The sequence below is a fragment of the Magnolia sinica genome, chromosome 1 (assembly GCF_029962835.1).
Source record: "Magnolia sinica isolate HGM2019 chromosome 1, MsV1, whole genome shotgun sequence".
Taxonomy (NCBI): Eukaryota; Viridiplantae; Streptophyta; class Magnoliopsida; order Magnoliales; family Magnoliaceae; genus Magnolia; species Magnolia sinica.
The window spans coordinates 106,098,719-106,120,950 of NC_080573.1; the positions used below are offsets into that span (position 1 = coordinate 106,098,719).

Here is a 22,232-nt window from a genome sequence, read left to right on the forward strand (position 1 = left end):
AGGGAAGAGTTGAGTGAGATGTTCGCTTCCCGAGAATGACTCAACACAAAACATAGGAAGAAGACATCAGGAATACCGGTCGAAGTTGCGAACACCATACGGGACAACAAATATTGGAAGAAGGTCAAGGCGATCCTAAAGGTGATGGAGCCACTAATGAGGGTACTCCGTCTTGTTGAATCCGATGAAGCACCTACCATGGGCTTCCTATATGATGCCATGGATAAGGCAAAGCTTGCAATTCAACGTGATTGTAGAAGTTGGCAGACTTATTGGAAGATGATCGACAAGAGATGGACAAACCAACTCCATCACGATCTTCATGCAGCAGGTTACTACCTAAATCCTAGGTATAGATATGCCCAATCATTTGTTGCGGATGATGAAGTTCGTGTCGGGCTAAAAAATGTGATAAAGAGATTAGAGCCTGACTTAGATCTGCAAATAAAGGCATTAAATGAATTAGATACATTTGGAAATCGCCTTGGTAGCTTTGGAGATGCTCTTGCACAGCATGCAGTATCTAGATTGCAACCGGCCGAATGGTGGATTAATTTCGGAGAGAGTACGAAGGCTCTCCAAAAAATTGCAGTAAAAGTTTTGAGCCAGACAACATCTTCCTCTAGCTGCGAAAGGAATTGGAGTTGTTTCGCGCTCATTCATTCAAAGAATAGGAATAGATTGCAGACTAGAACATTAGATAGACTTGTCTTCATGCATTACAATATAAAACTAAGAATGCGACGACATCATAGGAGCATTACAACTGCTGATGACGGAGACTACTGTCCAATAAACTTGGATAATATTTATGATGAGGATGACCCACTTCTACCTTGGTTGGAAACAAGGGAAAAACAAATTGAAGAGGATAGTGAAGAATTGGAAATTGATGACCCAGAAATACGCAGAGCGCAACAAGAGAGTCGTGCAGATGTGTTGGACCCAGTAAGAGGGGCAGCGTTTATGCCACGTACAGATACGGCTCAAAATCAACAAAAGAGTACGAGCAGTGGTAGCGTGACCGTGTCGGATGAAGACGATGACCCCCCTGCCCCTGGTGCTGGCACTTCTGGTGTTGCTCAGTGCCCTATACAGCCGTCTACAGATCACGATGTCGATGAACAGCGACGAGGTGGTATACGAGGTCGGACTTATGAGTGTACCGAGTCACGATACAGCCAGCAGGAGGTGGGTACATCTAGTGGTGCACCGGGTCCGAGAGGTTCGAAACATCAGCAGGCTCATGGTCTTGGTTATTATGATGGATATTCTTATGGTGAATTGAATTATGATGGTTATCAACCTGTTCCATCACATTCATGTTGGAGTAGCCCTCCTGATCAATATCCATATGATTATAGATATCCAGATCCAAATCCAAGTTACTCATCACAGCAGACGCACTCTTAATCCCAAGATTCTCAACAGCCTGAGTATGGGCACCAGTATGGCTATTCGACGGGCACTGGTGGATATCCTTATTCCGGGTCAGAGTCGTTGCCTAGTCAGGATCAGTCATCCTCTAGTTTCGTTGATCTAGTATTTCCTTCTGGCACTGGATATTATGGATATGTAGCACCTACACCTATTGGACAGCCTCAGCCTGATGGTGACGATGACGATGATGTGGAGGTCGAGCAACCACAAAAAAGCAGATTTTCATTTTGGTGGTGACTTGTGATTGTGAGTATATATTTGTGTTAAGGTAAGTATTTGTTGCAGCAGACAGCTCACAACAGTATTATTGCAAGAAGCCATGCACACACTTGACACTGCCGAACTTGTATTTAAAATAGCTCCCCTGACAACCAATCAAGTAATCCTTAATCAAGTTGCAGGGGAGTATATCAGACACTACTAATTTTTTATTTTTTATTTTTTAATATGACAGGTCATAGACAGGAATTACACTATCACAGTCACGTGCACGGTGCACCACACTGCACAGGACCACAGGTATGTTCGAGAAATTCCTCAAAAATAATTGCAAACACCTAATGTAAGATATTTTCATTTTACATTCATTCTAATATATCTATCATTGATAGTAGATAGTTAGAAAATTAAATATATGAATTTTGTAGTCAAATTCAGGTTATCTGGTTCATAAATTCATCAGATAGTCCGATAAAACTTCTCACCAAAGAGTGGACCGTTACACCACCATAAACATGTTCCAATTTATAAATGAATGCATATTTGGAATGCTTAGAATATTCTGGATTTAATCCATATTTTTTCATATTTTTTTGGCAAAAAAAAAATTTTGCGCCGTTACGGGCCGTTACGCCCCCGTATCCGTATCGATTTTGGAGGTCACCGTTACGCCAACCGATACCGATACGGGACACCTTGAGGGAGATACCACTCCAAAGGTAACCGAGGGAGTGGTGTCTCTTGGTATTGATGTCGACTAGGCTATCAATGAGCAGAGAACTACGGTGAACTCCTTCAATGCTTTGATGATGAGTATGGTGTGTCATGATGGGGGTGGCAAGGCACCTTCATAGCGCCCTCCCTATTGTAGGGTCGTATTGAGCAAAGATAAGACTTTATGCTCATTTGACAATGATGGTCGGAATAATAACAAGGATGGAAGTGGCGAGGAAGGGGAGGGAGGCTAGTCTAGTGGGAGTGGTGGTGGCAGCAATACCAATGGAGGGGTAGGCAACAAGAGTGAAGACTACAGTGGTGGGGGTTACATGACGAGTCAAAATCAGCAATTTGTTAACCAGTTCACTGAGAAGGCTCGCTTTAACCATGCCGCTTAAGATGAAGACCATAAATCTCGTCCATCATTCTTGCAGAGGGCAGCACTGTCCCAATCAACATTTTCAGTGTCGTAATGGTCGGAAGAATGTAGCACACATTGAGTCTCTTGCACGCAGCTTGTCATCCATGAATATTACTTCAGAGCAGGAGAGCTCCACTTCCATTCCACCTTATTTGCATGGGGGATATTACGACTATGGGCACGGCAGCTACGACACTCGATCACAATCGTCCACCTATGGATATGCACAACCAATGGATAACGTTTCCAATTATGGGTACAAAGGGAGATATTCGAGGTACCCGTCATATGATTGAACTCAATATTGTCCAGGAGGTGGGGTTAGAATCTGTCTGTTCCCCCAGGACCCTACTCAGCCACAATCGATGTTCATCATGTAATACCCACATTTGGGCATACTCATATAGTTCGGTGAGAATGGCAATCAGAGATATGTGAGATAGTGCCTTCATTGGCATGAGCAATCAATGACCTAGGCACAATACTGTCGACATATTAAGCAACAGTATCATGATAGACAAAGTAGGGATGCAGATGATGACTTCGAGCCACCTCTTAATTCCATGCGGGCATGAGAGATAGCCAGTCATTAATTGGTATCTGCATTTATATTATATAAAGTTATTCTGGTTACTATTACATTGGTTTCTTACAATGGTGTATGCTTTTAGGCACCCATTAAATGGGAAATTATTTTGTATGCATCTTTTTTACAATTTATTTATTCCTAAATATGCAAATATGTATATTTTAGCATCTCCTGAAGTTTCATTAAAAGTTTCCACCGTTTTCCCCATAATTTTCCCTATATTTCCCTCAATCAACAATACATTTCCAGGTATCGACGCTATCAATACATGTTTCTATATCCCTAGCTAGCGATACTTGTAACGATACCGATACTACGAAGACTAACACTGCTTGTACAAAGTATATAATTAAGGATATCATGTGACAAAGGCTCTTACGCCCTGCCTAGCCACTAAATGTATGACCGAGATCAATGAAGTGAATTTTTTTGATGAGCAATAAAAGGTAGAACCCACATGATAAACAATTACATAAATTGTTGAATTATTTGTAATATCATCAGTATCGACCATCCATTTCCTAGCCATTGATGGACGGTTACGATCATCCAAACCAAGTAAGGTGGGGACAAATGTTCAATTTGTTCTCGATCTAGAAGAAAGAATGTAAGGAGAAGAGAGAGAGAGAGAGAGAGAGAGAGAGAGAGAGAGAGAGAGAGAGCTCTAATGCTCACACACCCCCACCCCTCTTGTTTTATTAGTAGGGCTTCACTTAAAAGAGGAAATTACAAAAATACCCTTACACCAAGAAATAAAAATAAGCACACTACCATGGACTCAAAAGCACACTACCATGTATGCTCAACCCATACACGAACTAACCCAAACATGATGGTCACACATGTGATCATGTCACACGTGTGTACACGTCACATGTGTCCACACGTGTGATTACATTACACGTGTGACCATTCTAACACTCCCCCTCAAGTTGGATCATATATATCATAAATGCCCAGTTGTCAAAAAACCTATCCAGATGAGCCCAACTTAAAGCCTTTATGAACATATTAGCAACTTCGTCTTCGGATTTGATAACGGTGTGGATATTTCCTTGTTTGCAACCTTCTCTCTGATGAAGTGGTACTATACTTTAATATGCTTGGTTATCTCATGATAAACTGGATTATTGGTGATATGTTATGCAACTTGATTATCACAATATAGGTTCATAGGAGTATCAACCACAAAACCTAACTCATACATCAACACATTCAACCACACAAGTTCACATGTGGTATGGGCCATGGCTCTATACTCTACCTCTACACTAGAACAAGCTACAACTTGTTGCTTCTTGCTTTTCCAGATAACAAGATTACCTCCTACAAAGGTACAATAACCTGTGGCGAATCGCCTATCTGAAGGAGATCTAGCCCAGTCTACATCAAATAATCCTTCCACTCTAAGATGTCCATTTCGCTTATAGAGAATTCCCCGACCTGGGGCACCTTTCAAATATTTAAGCATGCGGGCCATAGCTTCCATATGAGATACGTGAAGGGCTTGCATAAACTGACTAACTACACCGATAAGTAATATCAGGCCGTGTAATAGTTAAATAGATCAATTTCCTAGCTGGCGATATCTGCCTAGATCATCAAAAAGGTCTCCTTCATCTGTACTTAATTTGGAGTTTGCATTCATGGGAGTTGTAACCGGCTTAGCCCCCAATAAACCTATCTCTTCTAACAAGTCCATAACACATTTCATTTGTGATAAATTAATTCCCAACTTTGTACAAAAGTGTTGCTGCAAGAACTTCAACCCATATATGCATTTACTATCATTTTCGGTAATGTGATATCGTCCACGTAAACGACAAGACTCAGAGTGTCAGTCTCACTCTGCCTAACAAAGATTGAGTGACAGTCTGACTGTGTTTCATCTCAAACTGTATTATCACTTTACTAAATTTGTCAAACCATGCACGTGGAGACTGCTTTAACCCATAAATAAACTTTCTTAGCCAGCAGACTTTATCAGATTCCCCCTAAGCAACAAAGCCAGGTGGTTGATCCATATATACTTTTTCAAGTAAATCATCATGAAGAAACAAATTAAATGAAGCTTGGTCACCGGGGAAAAGGTTTTAGACTAGTCATTTCCAAACATTTGAGCATATCCTTTTGCCACTAAACGAGCCTTTAAACGATCCACAGTGCCATCAGACTTGTGCTTCACGGTATATACCCATCTACACCCTACTACACGCTTTCCTGCAAGTAATTTAGCCAAAGTCCAAGTTTGATTTTGATGAAGCGCAACCATTTCTTCTTCTATAGCTCTTTTACACCCATAAGAATGTAGAGCCTCCTGAAACGATCGAGGGATAAACACAGACTACAAGGACAAAGTAAACTATCGAAATGAAGAGTACAAGAACATGTACCCTTTCGAAGGGAAATAGGTGATAGACCATTCAATGAAAAAAGATAATTTGGGAATAAGATGTAGAGTACAAGAACGTATACCCTTTCGAATAGCAATATGTTGATCAGCTTCATTCAACAAGTCTGGTGAAGACTGAAGAGGAGGATCTTTAGACAGATTGTAGAACTGGCAGAGGGCACATCACTAGGTGCTTCAATACTTCTCTTGGAACGTCTGGAGTAAACCTGCAACGACAGAGGATTGGGATGTGACTCTATGGTTTGCTTTGCTGATAAATCTGTGTTCGTCACCACAGGAAGGGTGGTAGAATTTTGGATTATTGAAACGTCTTTCCATCACCGGAGAAGTTTCAAAAAATGTCACATCCATGGCCACATTGTCTTTAGGTAATAGGATTATAGCATTTGTAGCCACACTGAGTATTTAAGTACCCCAAAAAAACACACTTTACAGCTTTCGGTTCAAACTTATCGGAGACATGATCAAATTAATGTACAAAACATACGCATCCAAACATTTTAAGAGGAAGAGAAAAGGAAGGACACTAGGGGATACAAGACAGACAAAGGAGTTTGGCTTTCGGTTCAAACTTATCAGAGACATGATCAAATTAATGTACAAAACATACGCATCCAAACATTTTAAGAGGAAGAGAAAAGGAAGGACACTAGGGGATACAAGACAGACAAAGGAGTTTGAGCTCCTAATACTAATGAGGGTGTCCGATTTATAAGATAACATGCAGTTAAAATAGCATCGCCCTAAAAACTCTTTGAAACCTTCATGTCTAGTAATAATGCCCTAGCCACTTCAAGCAAATATGATTTTTGCGCTCAACAACTCTATTTTGCTACAGTGTGTGTGCACAGGATGTTTGGTGAATGATGACATGGGATTAGAAATAGGAGAGAAAAAGATTTGATTTGTACTCATTGGCGTTATCTGATCTTAGAACACACACTTTAACATCAAATTGAGTTTGGATTTAAGCATGAAATTCTTTGAAATACATAAACACCTCAGAACGATCTTTCATCATAAATAACCATGTCATTCTGAAGCAATCATCCACAAAAATGACAATATTTAAAGTCGGATCAACTAGAAATATGAACAGGTCCCCAAACATCTGAATGTATCAAATAAAATGGTTTATCACTATATCTTCACGGGAAAGAAAAGACATTGTGATGCGTGCTTAACTCACAAGCTTAACATTTAATTTAGACACGGGACAGATGGGACAAGACGCTTCAAATTAGCTAAGAATGGGTGCCCAAACCTAGAATGCCATTGATGTGGAGAGATGTTAGCTTGCAACGCAACTCCAACTTCGGTCGTTTCATTCTTGACCTAGTGGAGTCAATTAGAGTCATGCCCTTCACCAATCATCCACCCCATCTTTAGATCCTGAAACTCACAATAAAAAGGGAAAATTTTGACAGAACAATTCACAGATTTGGTTAGTTTACTTATAGATAATAGGCTCAATGGATACTTTGGAATATACAAAACTAATGACAATGAAAGATCTGATGTAGGACATATAGAACCCTCACTAGATAACACTAGTTGAAGTGTCATCGGCCAAGGTAACAGATGAAACTAATGAAGACTGGACTAACTTGGACAACAAATTACGCACACCGATCATATGATCAGAAACACTAGAATCAATAATCCATAGAGTACACTCAGAAAATGTAAGACAATATGTACCTGACTAAGCAAGAGTAGAAGTAGAAGAAGACACATGAGTGGAATGATTTTTCAAAAGCTTGGCATACTCTTCCTTGGACATAGTGACTGTGTCACCTAAAGTACTCGGCTCAACAAGAGTGGCGGGATTGGATACATAACCTTCTAAACTATCCTCCAAAGAGTTAACTTGATTAGCCCATGTAGGCTTTCTATGAAGATCACAGCATGAATCAATATTATAATTGTTGAGGCCAAAATGGGTGCAATGACAATCACACCACGGCCACAACCATGGCCACCTCCAAATCTACCGCCCCGACCACAGCCACCTTGAAATCCCCCATCACCTCTGCCCATTGCAGGAACAATCTGATGAAGTAGAACTTTGAGTAAACATGCCAACCGTCCTATATACTCTGGTGAATGCTTCTGTCACTGAGGGAATTTCACTACCTCCAAGAATCTAGGACCTCATAGGCTCAAACTTTAACAACACAAAATTCCAACATTTGCCTAAGCATAACCTAAAAATCGGTTGACAACAATTGATATACATTCAACTCTTCCCACATGCCGCGTAAGGCAGAATAATGTTCTCCCACACTTTTATCTCCCTGCTGAAATGCAAATATATTCTGTAGGAGTTCATAAATATAGATTAAGTTTTTCTCACCAGAATACATCCCCTTCAAGGCATCTCAGATGTTTTTGGCAGTCTTAAGGAAGATAACATTGGCATTAATATGTGATTCCATGTTATTCCACAAAAATGCCCTAATTTGGGCATCATCTGTCACCCAATCATCATAACCTGTAGCAGTGGTATTAGGTTTCGGGGATGTCAAATATTTAACTTTCCTCTTTCCAATCAGAAATTTTTCTACGGACGTGGCCCACTATAGATAGCTTGTGCCATTCAATTTCAATGATCTTATTTGGAGGGGCACCAAATCCAATGAGGATAAAATACTTCTCTTGAGGTCATTTTTGGAATCCATTTGAATAATAACAACAATTTTCCTTCAACACAAATTTTCCAACAAACTGATGTACTAAATCAATACCTAATTCTGACCTTCAACTTGTCTTGATCAACATAATAAAGGAGGGTCTTCACAAATTTCTGAATTTTCAGCCCTCAAATCTGATTTCATGCTTTAAGAAACTTAACATAGATTGCACATCGGATGAATGATAGCTCACTTTGTCCCATCACACGAGTATAATGCAAAAGCGGGCCTTACACGTACTCGTTAAACACGATTTCACCACCCATCACGTGGGGGTACAACACCTGAAAAAGATTAGGTTAGATCAGCCCCAAACACGTTAGGGTTTCCCACTAGAGAAAATGAAAAAATAATAAAAAGAGATGAAATAAGGTAAAGAAGAGAGATCAAGAAGCAAAACTTGGATCAAAGTTGCTTAGATACCATGCTCTTGATCTAGAAGAAAAGAATGTGTGTGTGTGTGTGTGTGTGTGTGTGTGTGAGAGAGAGAGAGAGAGAGAGAGAGAGAGAGAGAACATGAGAGAGAGTGGAGAGCTCTAATGGTCGCACGCCCCCACCCCTCTGGTTTTATTAGTAGGGTTTCACTTTAAAGAGGAAATTACCAAAATACCCTTACAACAAGAAACAAAAATAAGCACACTACCGTAGACTCAAAAGCTCATATATACTAACCCATGCACAAAAACTGGACCCAAACATGATGGTCACACGTGTGGACACGTCACGTGTGATCACATCACACATGCGACCATTCTAACACAATCAAAGGTGAGACCCACATGATAGATGGTTTGGATCAATGGTTCGGTTGTTTTTAGTATGATCGGTATGGACCATCCATTTCCTAGCCACTGATCGACGGTAAGGATCATCCAATCCAAGTGTGTGAAGGATGGAAAATCAAAGGTGAGATCCAGACAATGGATGGTCCAGATGAATGGACCATTCGTCATATGATCAATATGGACCATCCATTTCCCTAGACATGGATTAGACGATTGAAGGGATGGCCAATGAAAGGTGAAAACAACATGAGTGATGGCCTAGGTCAATGATCAGATGAGTCGTTGCACAGTCAAGATTGGTCGCCCATTTGAGTGGATGGTTAGGATCATCCAACCGACTGAGTTGGCACTCAAAGGTGGAAGCCACATGATGGATGGACTAGATCATGAGACCATCTATAGCGTGATCAATATGGACAATCCAACTCCCTAGCCATTGAGTGGACACTTAGGTACATTAGACCAATGTTTTATTGGGAGGGGTAAGCACTAAGCAATCAAAGATGGGACTCCATAATGGATTGTCTAGAACAGTGAATTTAAATTCAGACTTCCAACATAATTCGTTTTCCATGCATCCAAAGTTCCAAATAATAGCCTACTCTAGGATGTTATCCAAACACAACAATGATAATTTCCATCAACAACAATACCTGCACATTGCAATGCCTGGTTACTGAGTCTATCCACTAAGCTAGTTACCATTCTAAACACGGTTGAAATCCCTACAACAAGAAGCCGTCCTCTTTGGCGTTGAGAGAACCACCACATGTTGAGTTTTACAGTAATTTATTGGATTGCAGCGGTTGCAATGATGACCTCTATCGCACTACGCCATCTAAGTCAGCAACCTTTCCACTGAAAACAATGTTCATGTAACTGTCGGAGAGACAAGGGACTTAATTGCTGATATTGAAGGAAGAACTTTTCTTCTCGTAAACAGGCAAATCCAGTAGCAGTCAACCTGTGCTACTACAACTATGCTGTTGCCATGCAAGGCGCACCTTTGTTTCCTTCCCCTATAGAGTTGCCCAAGCAGTTCCCATTGTGGTCGGTGCTGCTGCTGCTACCACTGCTACTGCAACAGTATCGCAACCCAACAATGTTGGTAATACACCTTCAACTCAACAGCTTTTCTTATTCCCTATTGATTGGGGGCAAAAGACCCTCTTACTACTTGGAGATTCCTAGACCCATACTTTAGCAACAAACTTTGGATCCCAAGGATTCCTGGTCCCTGACTTTCTTATTTCTGAATCTCTAATTGAATTTGACTACCTAAATTGATCCTGTTGGCAATAGAGCAACACCAGCGGACACAAACTTTTATTGGAAATGGGCAAACAACGTTTATGCAGGAACTTGGTACCTCCTCTTGAAACAATTTAAGTGGAGTTCGAGTTGTTATCATGCTGGATTGGGGATTGGGGTTGTCGAGTTGAGGATTTAAACATTCATCCATAATCAACATGCAATAACCTTCTTCTCACATCAGATCCACCAATGTCGTTAGAAGATCGACTTTGAGGTCTAAAGGCCACGGTCATCGATAAGATATCTGGTGCCCGTGGCCAATCTTGAAAATTTAGATCTTCGCTTGAGCAGCCAACAACAAGATTCTGAAGCTACCATTCATAAGGACTGTTGCTCTAAAACCCAGACTGGACCTTTACCTTCTTCTTTTTTTCCTTTTGTGTGTCCAGACATCTGCCTGAGACATTATTCAACAGAGCCTCTGTCATGCTGGATAGTAAATTTGGTTTCTATCCAATGGGCACTCGTGCATTTTTTTATCAAATAATCAGTTAGCTCGAATTTTAATGACCTGGCAGTCCTGGCCTGTCTTTGTGTCAGTTCCATCCGACCAGTTGGTCTGGATTTTAAAACACTGTTAGCAACAAAAACAATACCACGTCCACTTTCAGGGGGAACTCCTTGGACTTCATAATTTCTATGCTTGCTACCCAAACACCCACGATTATTAACCATACTCCAGCTTACGGTTCTCCTAAACTCAAGGGGTATATTTTGATCCAACCTACTCATCTGCTAATTGCCCTACCCTATTTATCTATGAAGCTAGCTAGATCCATGCAATCAAGGGATTAGAGTGATAGTAAAAAGAAATGAGCCCAGACGAGGAAAACTTCCACTCAAACACTGACTTCTATCATCATCTATACTTATTGAAGCTATAACTAATGCAACTTAGAAAGCGGTGATGAGATGTTGCATGGCATTTTATGATAACAGAAATCTGATGTCCAGCATGGTTGTGCAGTACCTGCGTACTGCCTGTTTATTAAACATCACTGCAAATGCATTAAATGAGTTTAAAAAAACAAAAAAAATGATATGACACAAGTAAAGAGTTTCTGTGAGACTTTCAAAGAGGAACAGGTGAGGCATTCAACTTAGACCAGAAACTGCCGAAAATACACCATACCGAGAAGGCGAGAACATAGACAAATCTCAATAAATATGGGTCCAAAGGCATTGGAGCATATAAGCAATAAAAGGAGCTTACTTTGTCATCCTTCCACAAGCTTTACACCAGTCCTGTCACAAGAAAGTAGCAATTGACAGCAACCAATGGTAGAGTCAGTTCATGCCAAGACTCGAATAAAAAGACATGTGAGGAAACATGAAAATGATGAATTCCTAATATGCTCTCCAGCATCCATACATACCCAAATGGACTTTGCTTGATAGACAGTAGTTCAATATCCAACTGCAGATTCAAGGTGAAGATAGAAGAGCAAAGTTTAGAACCCAAAATGGAAGATAGCATCACTATAAGAAACTTGTTTGCCATTACTGAATAAAGCTTAAAAGAGAAATGAACTTTTTTACCTCAATCGTCGCATTTGGAGGAATCTCTTGGACTCCTTTACTTCCATAAGCAAGCTCAGGAGGAACTATCAACAATCTCTACAAAAACACCATGTTTCCAGATTAATGAAGTTCAGCCAGGCCATTTAAAGAAATGCAAGGGTTGGCTAGGGTGTTCATTGCAAGCGACGCCCACACGAACACCCATGTGCAGTGAGAAATAAGCAAGGGTTGGCTAGGGCGTCCCCTGGAAGTGACACCAAACGGCAACCGGTTGCAGGGAAAAGTAGATAAGATTTTCTGTTCCATTTTGGATGTGTTGGTAAAGAATCTAGTCCAAGAGAATAGGATGTCTTGCCACATGAAATTTAAGAACTTTGATGGATAAGAGTATGGAGTTAGTGTATACGATGAAGTGAAGGAAAGTTAACATCATCCGTACAGGAGACCAAGTGGAAATAGGTAAGCAGTACGGAAATGGATACGAATAAACTTTGGTTTATCGGAAAGGAACAATAGAAATGAAGGAGAGATAATAGTACAAAAAAATTAAAATCATAAAGTTGTAGATGTTAAGAGAGTAGGCGATCGGTTTCTATCAATAAAGTTGTGTTGGGAGATGAGATAATCAATGTCATTAGTGCATAAGCACAGAATTAGAAGAGAAATTAAGAGACAATTCTAGGAGGACATTGATAGACTGATACAAGAAACTTCAAATGGAGAGAGAATATTTATAGGACAGACTTACATGGCCATGTAGGAAAAGATAGTAGAGGATATTAAAGGATCCATGAAGGATATGGTTCTGGGAATGAAATGAGATGGGAATGTTGTCCTTGATTTTGTTTCAGCATCCAACCTTGCAATAGCAAGCACAAACTTTAAAAAGAGAGGAATATTTAATAACCTCTGAAAGTGGATCATATACAAGCCAGATAGACTTCTTTCTACTTAGGAAGATAAAATTATCAATATGTAAAGATTGCACGGTTATATCAGGAGTCTAACAACAAAACTGCTAATAGTTATGAATGTTTACATCAAGATGGAAGAGATACAATGAAATTAATGCGTCCAACAAGTTGGTGGAATTTAAGAGGAGAGGAAGCATATTATTTAGGAAATTTTTTATCAAAGAAGGAAAGTGGAATGTTGACAAAGAAGTTACCACTATGTAGAATGAGATGGTTGAGTGCATAGAGTAAGTGTCGAAAGAAGTTTTAGCAGAGTATCTAGAGGAAAAAGCCACTCCAATAAGGAAATTTGGAGATGGAATGATGAGATACAAAAGGCTATTGGTGAGAAACGATCATGAAACAAGGCTTGGCAAGGGACTAAAAACAAGGAAAATTTAGAAGAATAAATTCCAAAAAAATGCTAAAAACATAGTGAGGCTAAGCTAAAGGAATATGATGATCTGTACAATAGATTGAGGACTAGAGAAAGTAATAAAGATGTCTTTCAAACTTATAAAAATGAGGGAGACAAAAGTGTAGAACCCTAGATCATGCCTAACACATTATGGGTGATAACCATAAGGTATTGGTTAAGGGCAATGAGATCAATGAAAGGTGGATAAGTTATTTCCAAAACTTGTTTAATGGCGTCCACTAGGAGGGCTTAGGGATAGGAATTGTAAAATCAAATGGCATTCAATATCATAGACACTTCCATAGGATTACGATATACGAAATAAATGAAGCTTTGAAAAGGATAAAGATAGGAAGGGTATTAGGGCCATATGGTATGCCAACAAAGGTTTGGAAGTGCACAAAGGAGATTGACTTATTTTCGTTGACTAAGTTGTTCTGCAGGATAGAAAGAACAAAGAAAATGCCAAAAGAATGGATGAAAAGTATCATGGTATCCATCTACAAGAATAAATGAGACATACGGAGTTGCACTATCTATTGCAGTATTAAGGGATGACATAAATGTATTAGAAGGTTGGGGTGTATGCCAAGGAGATTAACCATCAAGGCCATTTTCTTTCTTAGAAAGTTGATGGATTAGTTTGGGGAGAGGAGAAAGGATATGCACATGGTCTTTATTGATTTAAGATGAAGCATGCATAGGGTCTCTAGAGAGAAAATCTGGTGGGTGTTAGGAAAGAAATGAGTCTTAAGGGGGTAAATTAAGGGGGTAAATTGACATGGTTAAGGACATTATGAGGGAGCGGTAACTCATGTGAGGATCACTAGTGGAGATATAAGTGAATTTCCAACAACATACGGCCTACACTAGGGGTCGGCATTAAGTCAATATCTTTTTGCATTGGTCAGATGAGTTAACCAGGCATTTACAGGAAGAGGCCCCGTGGTGTGTCTTGTTTGTAGATGGCATAGTTTTGATTATTGAGACAAACACAGGGGAAAACACAAAACTACAACTATGGAAGGGTGCTTTAGAATCTAAAAGTTTTAAAACTAGAGGAACAGATACAATGCATATGACATGTAATTTATTAAAAACAAGAGTAGAAACAACGAACTAATTAAGATTGATGGCCAAGAAGTTCCCAAATAAACCACTATCGGTATTTTGGATCGATAGCTCAAGAGAACAGAGAAATAGAGAAGGATGTTGCTCACAGAATTAGAGCGGGCTGGATGAAACAGAGATGTGGCACAGGAGTTTTATGTGATCACCACATACCAATCAAATTAAAGGAGAGATTTTATAAGATAGCTATAAGACCAGCCATGCTTTATGAGACAAAATGTTGGGCAGTCAAGGAACATCACATTCATAGAATAAGTGTGGCTGAAATGCGGGCGTTGAAATGGATGAGTGGTGAGATTAGGATACAACTAGAAATGAACACAGTCAACAAAACTTATGAGTAGCCGCAATTGGTCATAAGACGAGGGAAAGTAGACTTAGATGGTTTGTCCATGTGTAAGAACTCCCCTAAAGTATCAAAGAGAAAGAACTACCCTAGTTAGAAGCAATAAGTTGGTTCAAGTTGAACTATTGAAGCCTCTAAGAGGGCAAGGAGAAGGCCCAAAAGGATCTGAATAGATGTAGTAAGAAAATATACGATGACCTATGGTTTAATTGAGGATATGGTCCTTCAATATCCAAGTTGGTTTTCCTGAGTAAATGCAACAGACGATGATATGGGCCTTGATAGAGTGGAATGGGGGATAAGGATTCATGTAGCTGGCCCCAGTTAGTTGGTATAATGCTATGATGATGAACTGAAAAACCATTGATCTCACTAAGAATATCCGGAATCTTGTCAAAGATTTTTGCCAGACTTCATCATGTGCCATTATCCAACAACTCACATAGCTTGAGTCCATCTCAGGTCAAAGGCTGATATTTGAGATATCACAACTAGGCATGTTTAAGGATAACAAATTATCATTGTAAAGATAATAGACAGTTGTGTCAAACATCACTTCTCCATTATCCGCTTTATTCAACCCTAAAGCTTCTCACAAAGATGAGTATAAGAATGAAAATGATGTTATTCCAACTGGCATTTCAAAAAGTGCAACTTTTTTGGAACATTAGCTGCACTGCAGGTACTGTATGTTTGGACGTCTACTGAAAAAAAAAAAAATCACTGAAACTTGCTGACTCTACATGTCACTCAAAAGTTACCACAGTCTGGGTTTATAAAAGATAGCATTGAAAAAGATCCTTATGGCCCACTTTGATGTTACCACAGAGTGGTGATCTGGCACCATTTCTGAGCCATCAAATGGTGCAAACCGCGTTGGACTGTTTGAGAAGGAAACATAGCGCCTCATTGAGTGAACTGACTACCACTTTTCCATCAAGTGATGCCTTACCCGTAGCTAGCGACATTCAACTCACATGTAAACAAAGCATTATTTTGAGGTGGTGCAATATATGATGGCCCACCAAAACTGACCCTGAAGCACTGGACCTAGCAGTGAACTTGTAAATTATGCTAAACATCAGTCTTTTGCAGGATAACAGTAAAACAGAGAAGTCACACAGTAAATATCAGTCTCACCTGGCCTCCTACCCTCATGCCTATAACCCCTAGATCCAGTCCTTTAAGGACAGATCCTCTCTCAGATTGACCCACATCAAATCCATAAGGCTGCAAAAAAATTCAGTATAATAGCATCACATTAAGAAGTAAAAGGCCTTGGAGAATTTCTGATTACAAAGGGAATATCATTATGAATTTCTAAATTAACAATATGAATGTATAATAATTCTTTATCCAGCTATAAGCTGCTAATCATTTCATCTGTATAAAATTTGCTGAAGATGAACACATTCTTGTTTTTACACAAAATCCAGTTAGAAGCTGCTTATCATCTCATTTCTGAATTAAAAATAAAATAAAATAAAAAATGCAAGAACAGTTATCTTTTATGCTAAATAGACACAATCTTGCAGATGGTAATATTCAGCAGTACAGTCTTAAAAAATGAAAAACAAAAGAAGATAAAGAAATTGCTACTGTGGATTTATAGTTGATGTCATCAACTATCTAGTGTGGCAGATAGAAAACTATCAGCCATGCCATCTCCATTATACCTGTGGCCACCTCTCCAGTGATCTGGACCTCCATCAGGTCATCCCACTGTGTGCAGACCATGGCTCAGAAAGAATAACAAAAACAATAAATAAAGTACACCAGTTGGATGATCCTAAGAATCAACAATTGACCTACAAACAAATGATAAACAAAAATGGGTAATAGTCCACATTCAATGGGCAAGAATCTATTTGATTGGATGGTTACAAACATGCATTCATTTTGTGAAATATTTGGACTGTGAGCCAATACGTGTAGACCCACCAGATGGAGTCCAGATCCCATAGCTGTGGCGACATGCATGGTGGAGATGACACCACAAATAGATTTCAATCGAAAGCTCCTGATAGAAAATTGCACTCATGATTTGTTGTGCACAATTTTAGAAACTAGAATGTATAAGAAATCAGATGTACGATAATGTAATATTCATACTCACAGATCCACCAGTAACACCAAGCCCTTGCCTACTAGTCATGAAAGTAACATTCCTCCACTTGGCAACATAATGAACCTACAATATAAAAGTTATCATGATCATGCTAATTTAAATGAAAAAGGTTAAGCAGTGAACATTTGTGACATCTGACAACATGATATAGTTGAGAACTTTTAAGGGAGAGGTAACTAGTAAACAAGGTTGATGCAGGACAATTAACCACTTGCTCTAAAAGCTCGAATTGTTAGAGTATGGCGAATTAATTCATTTATCTCATAGCCCAGGCCCCACATCTCATGGGTTAGGACATCGGTCGAACCCCTCTCGTGAGCCCCAAATCACATGGGTACCGCCTCACACAGGCCGCCCACCCCAAGTGTCCCCGCATCCAACAAGCTACCCCACTCGAGCCCGGTGTGAAATGCACATTAATCACTCCCGGTGAGGAGTTTCGAATACGAGACCTCCCCCGTCGGCCCCGCCCACCTTGAGTGTGCCCTTGCATCCCACAGGCAACCCCACTTGAGCCCGGTGTGAAAATGCCCCTGCATTAAAGGTTGCGAGTGGAGAGATATTTTGTGGTCCACTTCCCTTGGTTTGGATGGTTGATGATGGACAAATTAATGAGTTATTGTTGTATGTGATACATGCTTCGAACAGGTATAAACAAGTGATCTCCATCTTTTGGACCCATGTAGTGGCCCTATGTGTTAATGTGTGGTTAGGCCCATTTCCCTTGGTTTGGAACTTTGGATGATTGATGATGGACTGAATTATGATTTATTTTCATATGTGATGTCTATTTTGAATAGTTACAAATAGGTTTATGTCCTTTTTGGACCCATAAGGTGGGCCCTACATGTGTTGGTATGTGTGGCAGAGCCCATTTACATGTGGCGGGATGAATGCAGTGGACCCCATATGCTCGAGCTAACAATGTTGTCAGGTCAAAAATTGGGCTAAAACAGATTTTCAGACTTGTGTACCGCATCATAAACAAACATGGAAAATGACTTTAATAGGAAAAAACCAAAAATAACATGTGGTAAAATACTATCGGTGTTAACACTATTGCTATCAAATGGATCCATGGTAAAAACTTTACACTGCTAAGCATTTGTATATGCAGATGTTGTGCAGACAAACATACCCTTGGTGAAGACTGAATTGTTTCTTTAGTAGCATTTATATATGCAGATGTTGTGCAGACAAGTGTACCCTTAGTGAAGACTGAATTGTTTTTGTAGTAAATGCCACAAACTATTTTGTAGTTCCAACAGAGCTTAGTATCACATTTATTTAGGAATGTTGTTGTCCATAGTTATCCTCATTTGTGTAAATTAATGGAGGGAGTTAATTCTGCACCCGGCCTTCTTTTTGTGATAGGCAAAGAGAATTTTATTTCGAAACAATTAAAAAAAAAAATGACGGTAGCAGGAACGAATTTTCAGTATCTTCAATAGCTAAAGGTTTTACCAATAATTTAATATCTAAGTTTGAGCATGCTTGACGGCAGCCACCAAACTTTTATCAATCTATTTCTATCAAAACAACATCAGCATGTTTAAATGAACACAGTACATGATGGGTTTCGAAGTATGAAGTTTTATTTACACTCAATACAATAACTAAGTAAAACAATTTATTACATGAACGAATGTCTAAGCCATTAAACAAATCAGTTCCTATTCTTTTTTATATAAATTTTTACAAAGTAATAAGGATGAACATACATTTAGGACTAAACAAACAGATGCAGAGGACCACTCAAAAACAGCATATACAAAGTTTATCTTAACTACGCAATAAGAGCATCATAAATAAGTAAACATGCAAATGTAAACATGAATGCCTTCCTTCCCCTGAAAACATCGTCTTCAAAAGTGATTTTCAGATGATAATTTAGAAGCATATAGATAAATTTAACTGAAAGCATGACCGTACTGCAACGCGTGATCCCTTCACAGCTTCAGGCCCACCTCCAACCTTCAAGTCATAGTACCTGATTAGAAGAACATCATAATAAGAGCCAAAGCTATGATACCCAGACGCAATATGGATATGACCTTGAAGTTTGCACTTAATACTTAGGGGTGGCATTGGGCCAGGTTTGGACCATGCCGGGCAAGGCCCAAGCCAGGAATGGACCTCATATAGAAGGCCCAAGCCTGAGTTGAAGCAATCTTGCCCCCCGGTTGACCAACATGTCTAGAGAAAGAAAGGAAGGGGGAAAAAAAAAACCTTCTATGTGTGTGTGTGTGCGTGTTTTTTTTTTTTTTGGTGGGGGGGGTGGTTGGATAGGTCGGGTCGAGCTATAATGAAATCAGCCACACACACACCCACGCACGCACATACATACATACATTTAGATCATCATCATATTGTTCCAATTCACGATGGAAGGGCATAAATTGACACCGGCTGCGGACTGGCAATGAAGCACAAAACTCCAATTACCACTATGTGATAAACTATTATAGAGGTTGATCATGATCAATCGCTATATAACAGTTCATTACATAGGTTATTAGCTATTACAATCAATGAGTTTTTTAAAATCAACGAGTTGACTATGATCAACAAGTTATATAATATATTCATACTCCCCAAGCCCAAAGAGCCCATTCGGTTTTGGACTGGGCTTGGACCTATTAGCTTGGACCATGGACCAAGCTTGGGCCTAACATGCATGACCTGATCAATTTTTGGGTTGGCTTGGGCTCACGTTATTGTAGCCCATCTCAACCCAATTACAAGGGCATGTAAGTAATTTACACCATATCTATATTAACGGGCCATACATGTGAAGCCCAAGCCCAAACCACAGTCCAAACCCATCCAATGCCAAGTGGGCTCCTCGAGCTGGGTGAGCCGCCCAGCCCATTGCCACCCTTAATACTAATTTATCAACCACAGTCATGATACAGATATGTTAATCCAAAGTATTTGGGGATCATAGTTCTAAGCGTGAGGAGGAGAGACCTTACTTCTAAATCCAAACAAGATTTAACAACTAAGCTTCATCATTTAAAAGTGATGATTGTCTGGAAACTAATATTTGCACTGAAGCTGAAGGAATCAAAGTCCCTAATTTGAAATGACATGAAATTTTCCATAATCGAATCAGAGGACCAATGTTTATAGAAATTTCTATTATTGAACCATCATGGACATTGACAATCTAAAAATGCAAGAGAAATTAACTACTTATTTACATGTAAAATTGCAAGTGGGGAACTAGTCTATCTAGGGGTGTCAATGGGCCAGGTTAGAGCCGGGCCAAGCTCTATCCAAGCCTGGACAGCCTTCTTCAACATATGCCCATACCAGGTTTGGGCCCTTGATGGGCTAAAATAGTCCAGCCTAAGCCTGGCCCACAATACAAATGCAGGGCCCGGCCCAAGCCTGAGACAGGCCATTCAAAGAGAAAGAAGAAGAAGAACTTTGGATACTGTTTTTTTAAATTTGGTATTTGGATGGTCTTTTCTTCTTGGATAGAATAATCTTACTTTTGAGGTTTAGATGTACGAGCTTCAACAAAAGGATGTTATAGATGTTATCATCATATCTCCATTAATGAAGTTTCTTTAGGTTTTAAAATATAAATAATAAATTAAAAAAAAAAGACAAAAACCAGATCTGATTCCATATCTGAAATGAAACAATCATATAAAGGTCAAATTGCTCAGACGAGCAAAAAACCAGAAAAACAAGGCATAAGAGACCACATTTTTTTGCACTTTAATCAGCAAATCAGCATCAAGACGCCAAGGAACAGTCAAAATGGAAGACAAAAAGAATTAGAAGCAAGAGAAGATCAGATTTTTTTTATTTTTCCCTTTTTTAATTTTGGGTTTTGTGGAGTTTCTTTACATGGAGCTGTTGGAAAACTTCCTCTATTGAAGAAGATGATGAGAGCCACCTCAGCATTGCAGAGAACGGAGAGTTCATGGGCATTCTTCAAAAGCCCGTTTAGACATTTGGCGATAGTCGACGATTGATTTTATTCTGGATTTGCTTCACCTCTACTCTTCCTCTTCCCATTTCAACACAGTGAGAGAGAGAGAGAAATAAACTTCCTCTTCCCATTTCAGCAGAGAGAGAGAGAGATAGAGAGGAGGGATGGGATGGGATGGGAAAAAATGATGTAAATTTTGAATTTTGGAAGGGAAATATGTTTATTTAAATTTTAAATTTAAAAAATATATATATCGAGCCGGGCCGGGTGATGGGCTTTTGGACAGCTAAGTCCAAGTCCAGCCCACTTGAGAAATGGGCTCAAACTTTAGGCCCAAACCCAGCCCTCAGGCCTGATACTCCAGTCCAAGCCGGCCCGCGCCCATTGGGCCAGCCTAGCGCATTGACAGCCCTAAGTCTATCCCATAATTTACCCATGAGTTGTAATCATTTAATATTCAATCAATATAAATTTGCCTTGTTTATGTATAGTGTTATTCATCATCAAGTGATCCGATCTACAAAAGATAGTCAATCAATCTCCAAAATGAAGCAAACTCCATGAAGTACAATCAACAGCAATTAGCTTGGGCATACACATGTATCAAAACCCTTTGGTTGTTTAAAATAAGGTGATTACAACTGATCTTTGTTATTGATCCAAGTAAATGAACTTCTTACAAGCCATGTTGCTCAGGAACTTGCAATGATCAGAGCACTGTCATTTGATGTATACGACGTAATTGTTTGTATATGACATTTCTACCCTATCTGTCCATGCTCTTGGATAGAGACATATTTTATAATTCTAAAAGGACACCATGATACTTGCTACTGTGGCATAACTATGATGTGCCTAGTTCTTTGCCACTCATGGCTATATTCACGAAAAGAAGGGGCCAGAGATTGAGTAAGAAGACGACAGGAGTGTACTTCTGGAAACCATACCTTTTCACTTAGTCATCATATTTTTTTTCACAATGAGAAGAGCTAGCACTCCAAGAACCAGTGACAAGAAAATTGGGTACTGTGAAACATTAGAATATACAGTACATTTTGCCGTTAGGTTCTATTTCCTTTTTCTTCTTTTTTTCACGGCTGCATGATTTTACCTTCCAGTGTACGCCTTCACAAAGCCAGCACTTCTATCAGATAATTGTAACTACATGGACATTTCAGTATATTGATGTGTTAGTGTC

General features: G+C 39.4%; 1 protein-coding gene and 1 long non-coding RNA gene across 6 annotated transcripts in view; one reads left to right on the forward strand and one right to left on the reverse strand.

Annotated features, from left to right (window-relative positions):
* Nucleotides 1-22,232, reverse strand: part of LOC131253249 (peptidyl-prolyl cis-trans isomerase FKBP16-4, chloroplastic) — a 42,201-nt gene that overhangs the window by 10,003 nt on the left and 9,966 nt on the right. For 2 of the 5 annotated variants that reach the window (XM_058254202.1, XM_058254211.1), the window contains exons 5-10: nucleotides 19,021-19,078; nucleotides 17,077-17,151; nucleotides 16,101-16,190; nucleotides 12,131-12,208; nucleotides 11,968-12,008; nucleotides 11,805-11,836 (exon numbers count right to left, since the gene is read on the reverse strand). In XM_058254202.1, the coding sequence (XP_058110185.1) occupies nucleotides 11,809-11,836; nucleotides 11,968-12,008; nucleotides 12,131-12,208; nucleotides 16,101-16,190; nucleotides 17,077-17,151; nucleotides 19,021-19,078 (370 nt within the window). In that variant the 3' untranslated portion in view covers nucleotides 11,805-11,808. Of the gene's footprint in view, nucleotides 1-5,340; nucleotides 6,006-6,891; nucleotides 7,198-11,804; nucleotides 11,837-11,967; nucleotides 12,009-12,130; nucleotides 12,209-16,100; nucleotides 16,191-17,076; nucleotides 17,152-19,020; nucleotides 19,079-22,232 lie in introns of those variants that run through there. The other 3 variants (XR_009175066.1, XM_058254190.1, XM_058254183.1) reach the window with 3 other exon arrangements.
* On the forward strand, nucleotides 17,054-17,763 carry LOC131253270 (uncharacterized). Its single transcript, XR_009175067.1, has 3 exons — nucleotides 17,054-17,164; nucleotides 17,198-17,276; nucleotides 17,633-17,763. It is a non-coding gene; the product is annotated as an uncharacterized LOC131253270 (long non-coding RNA).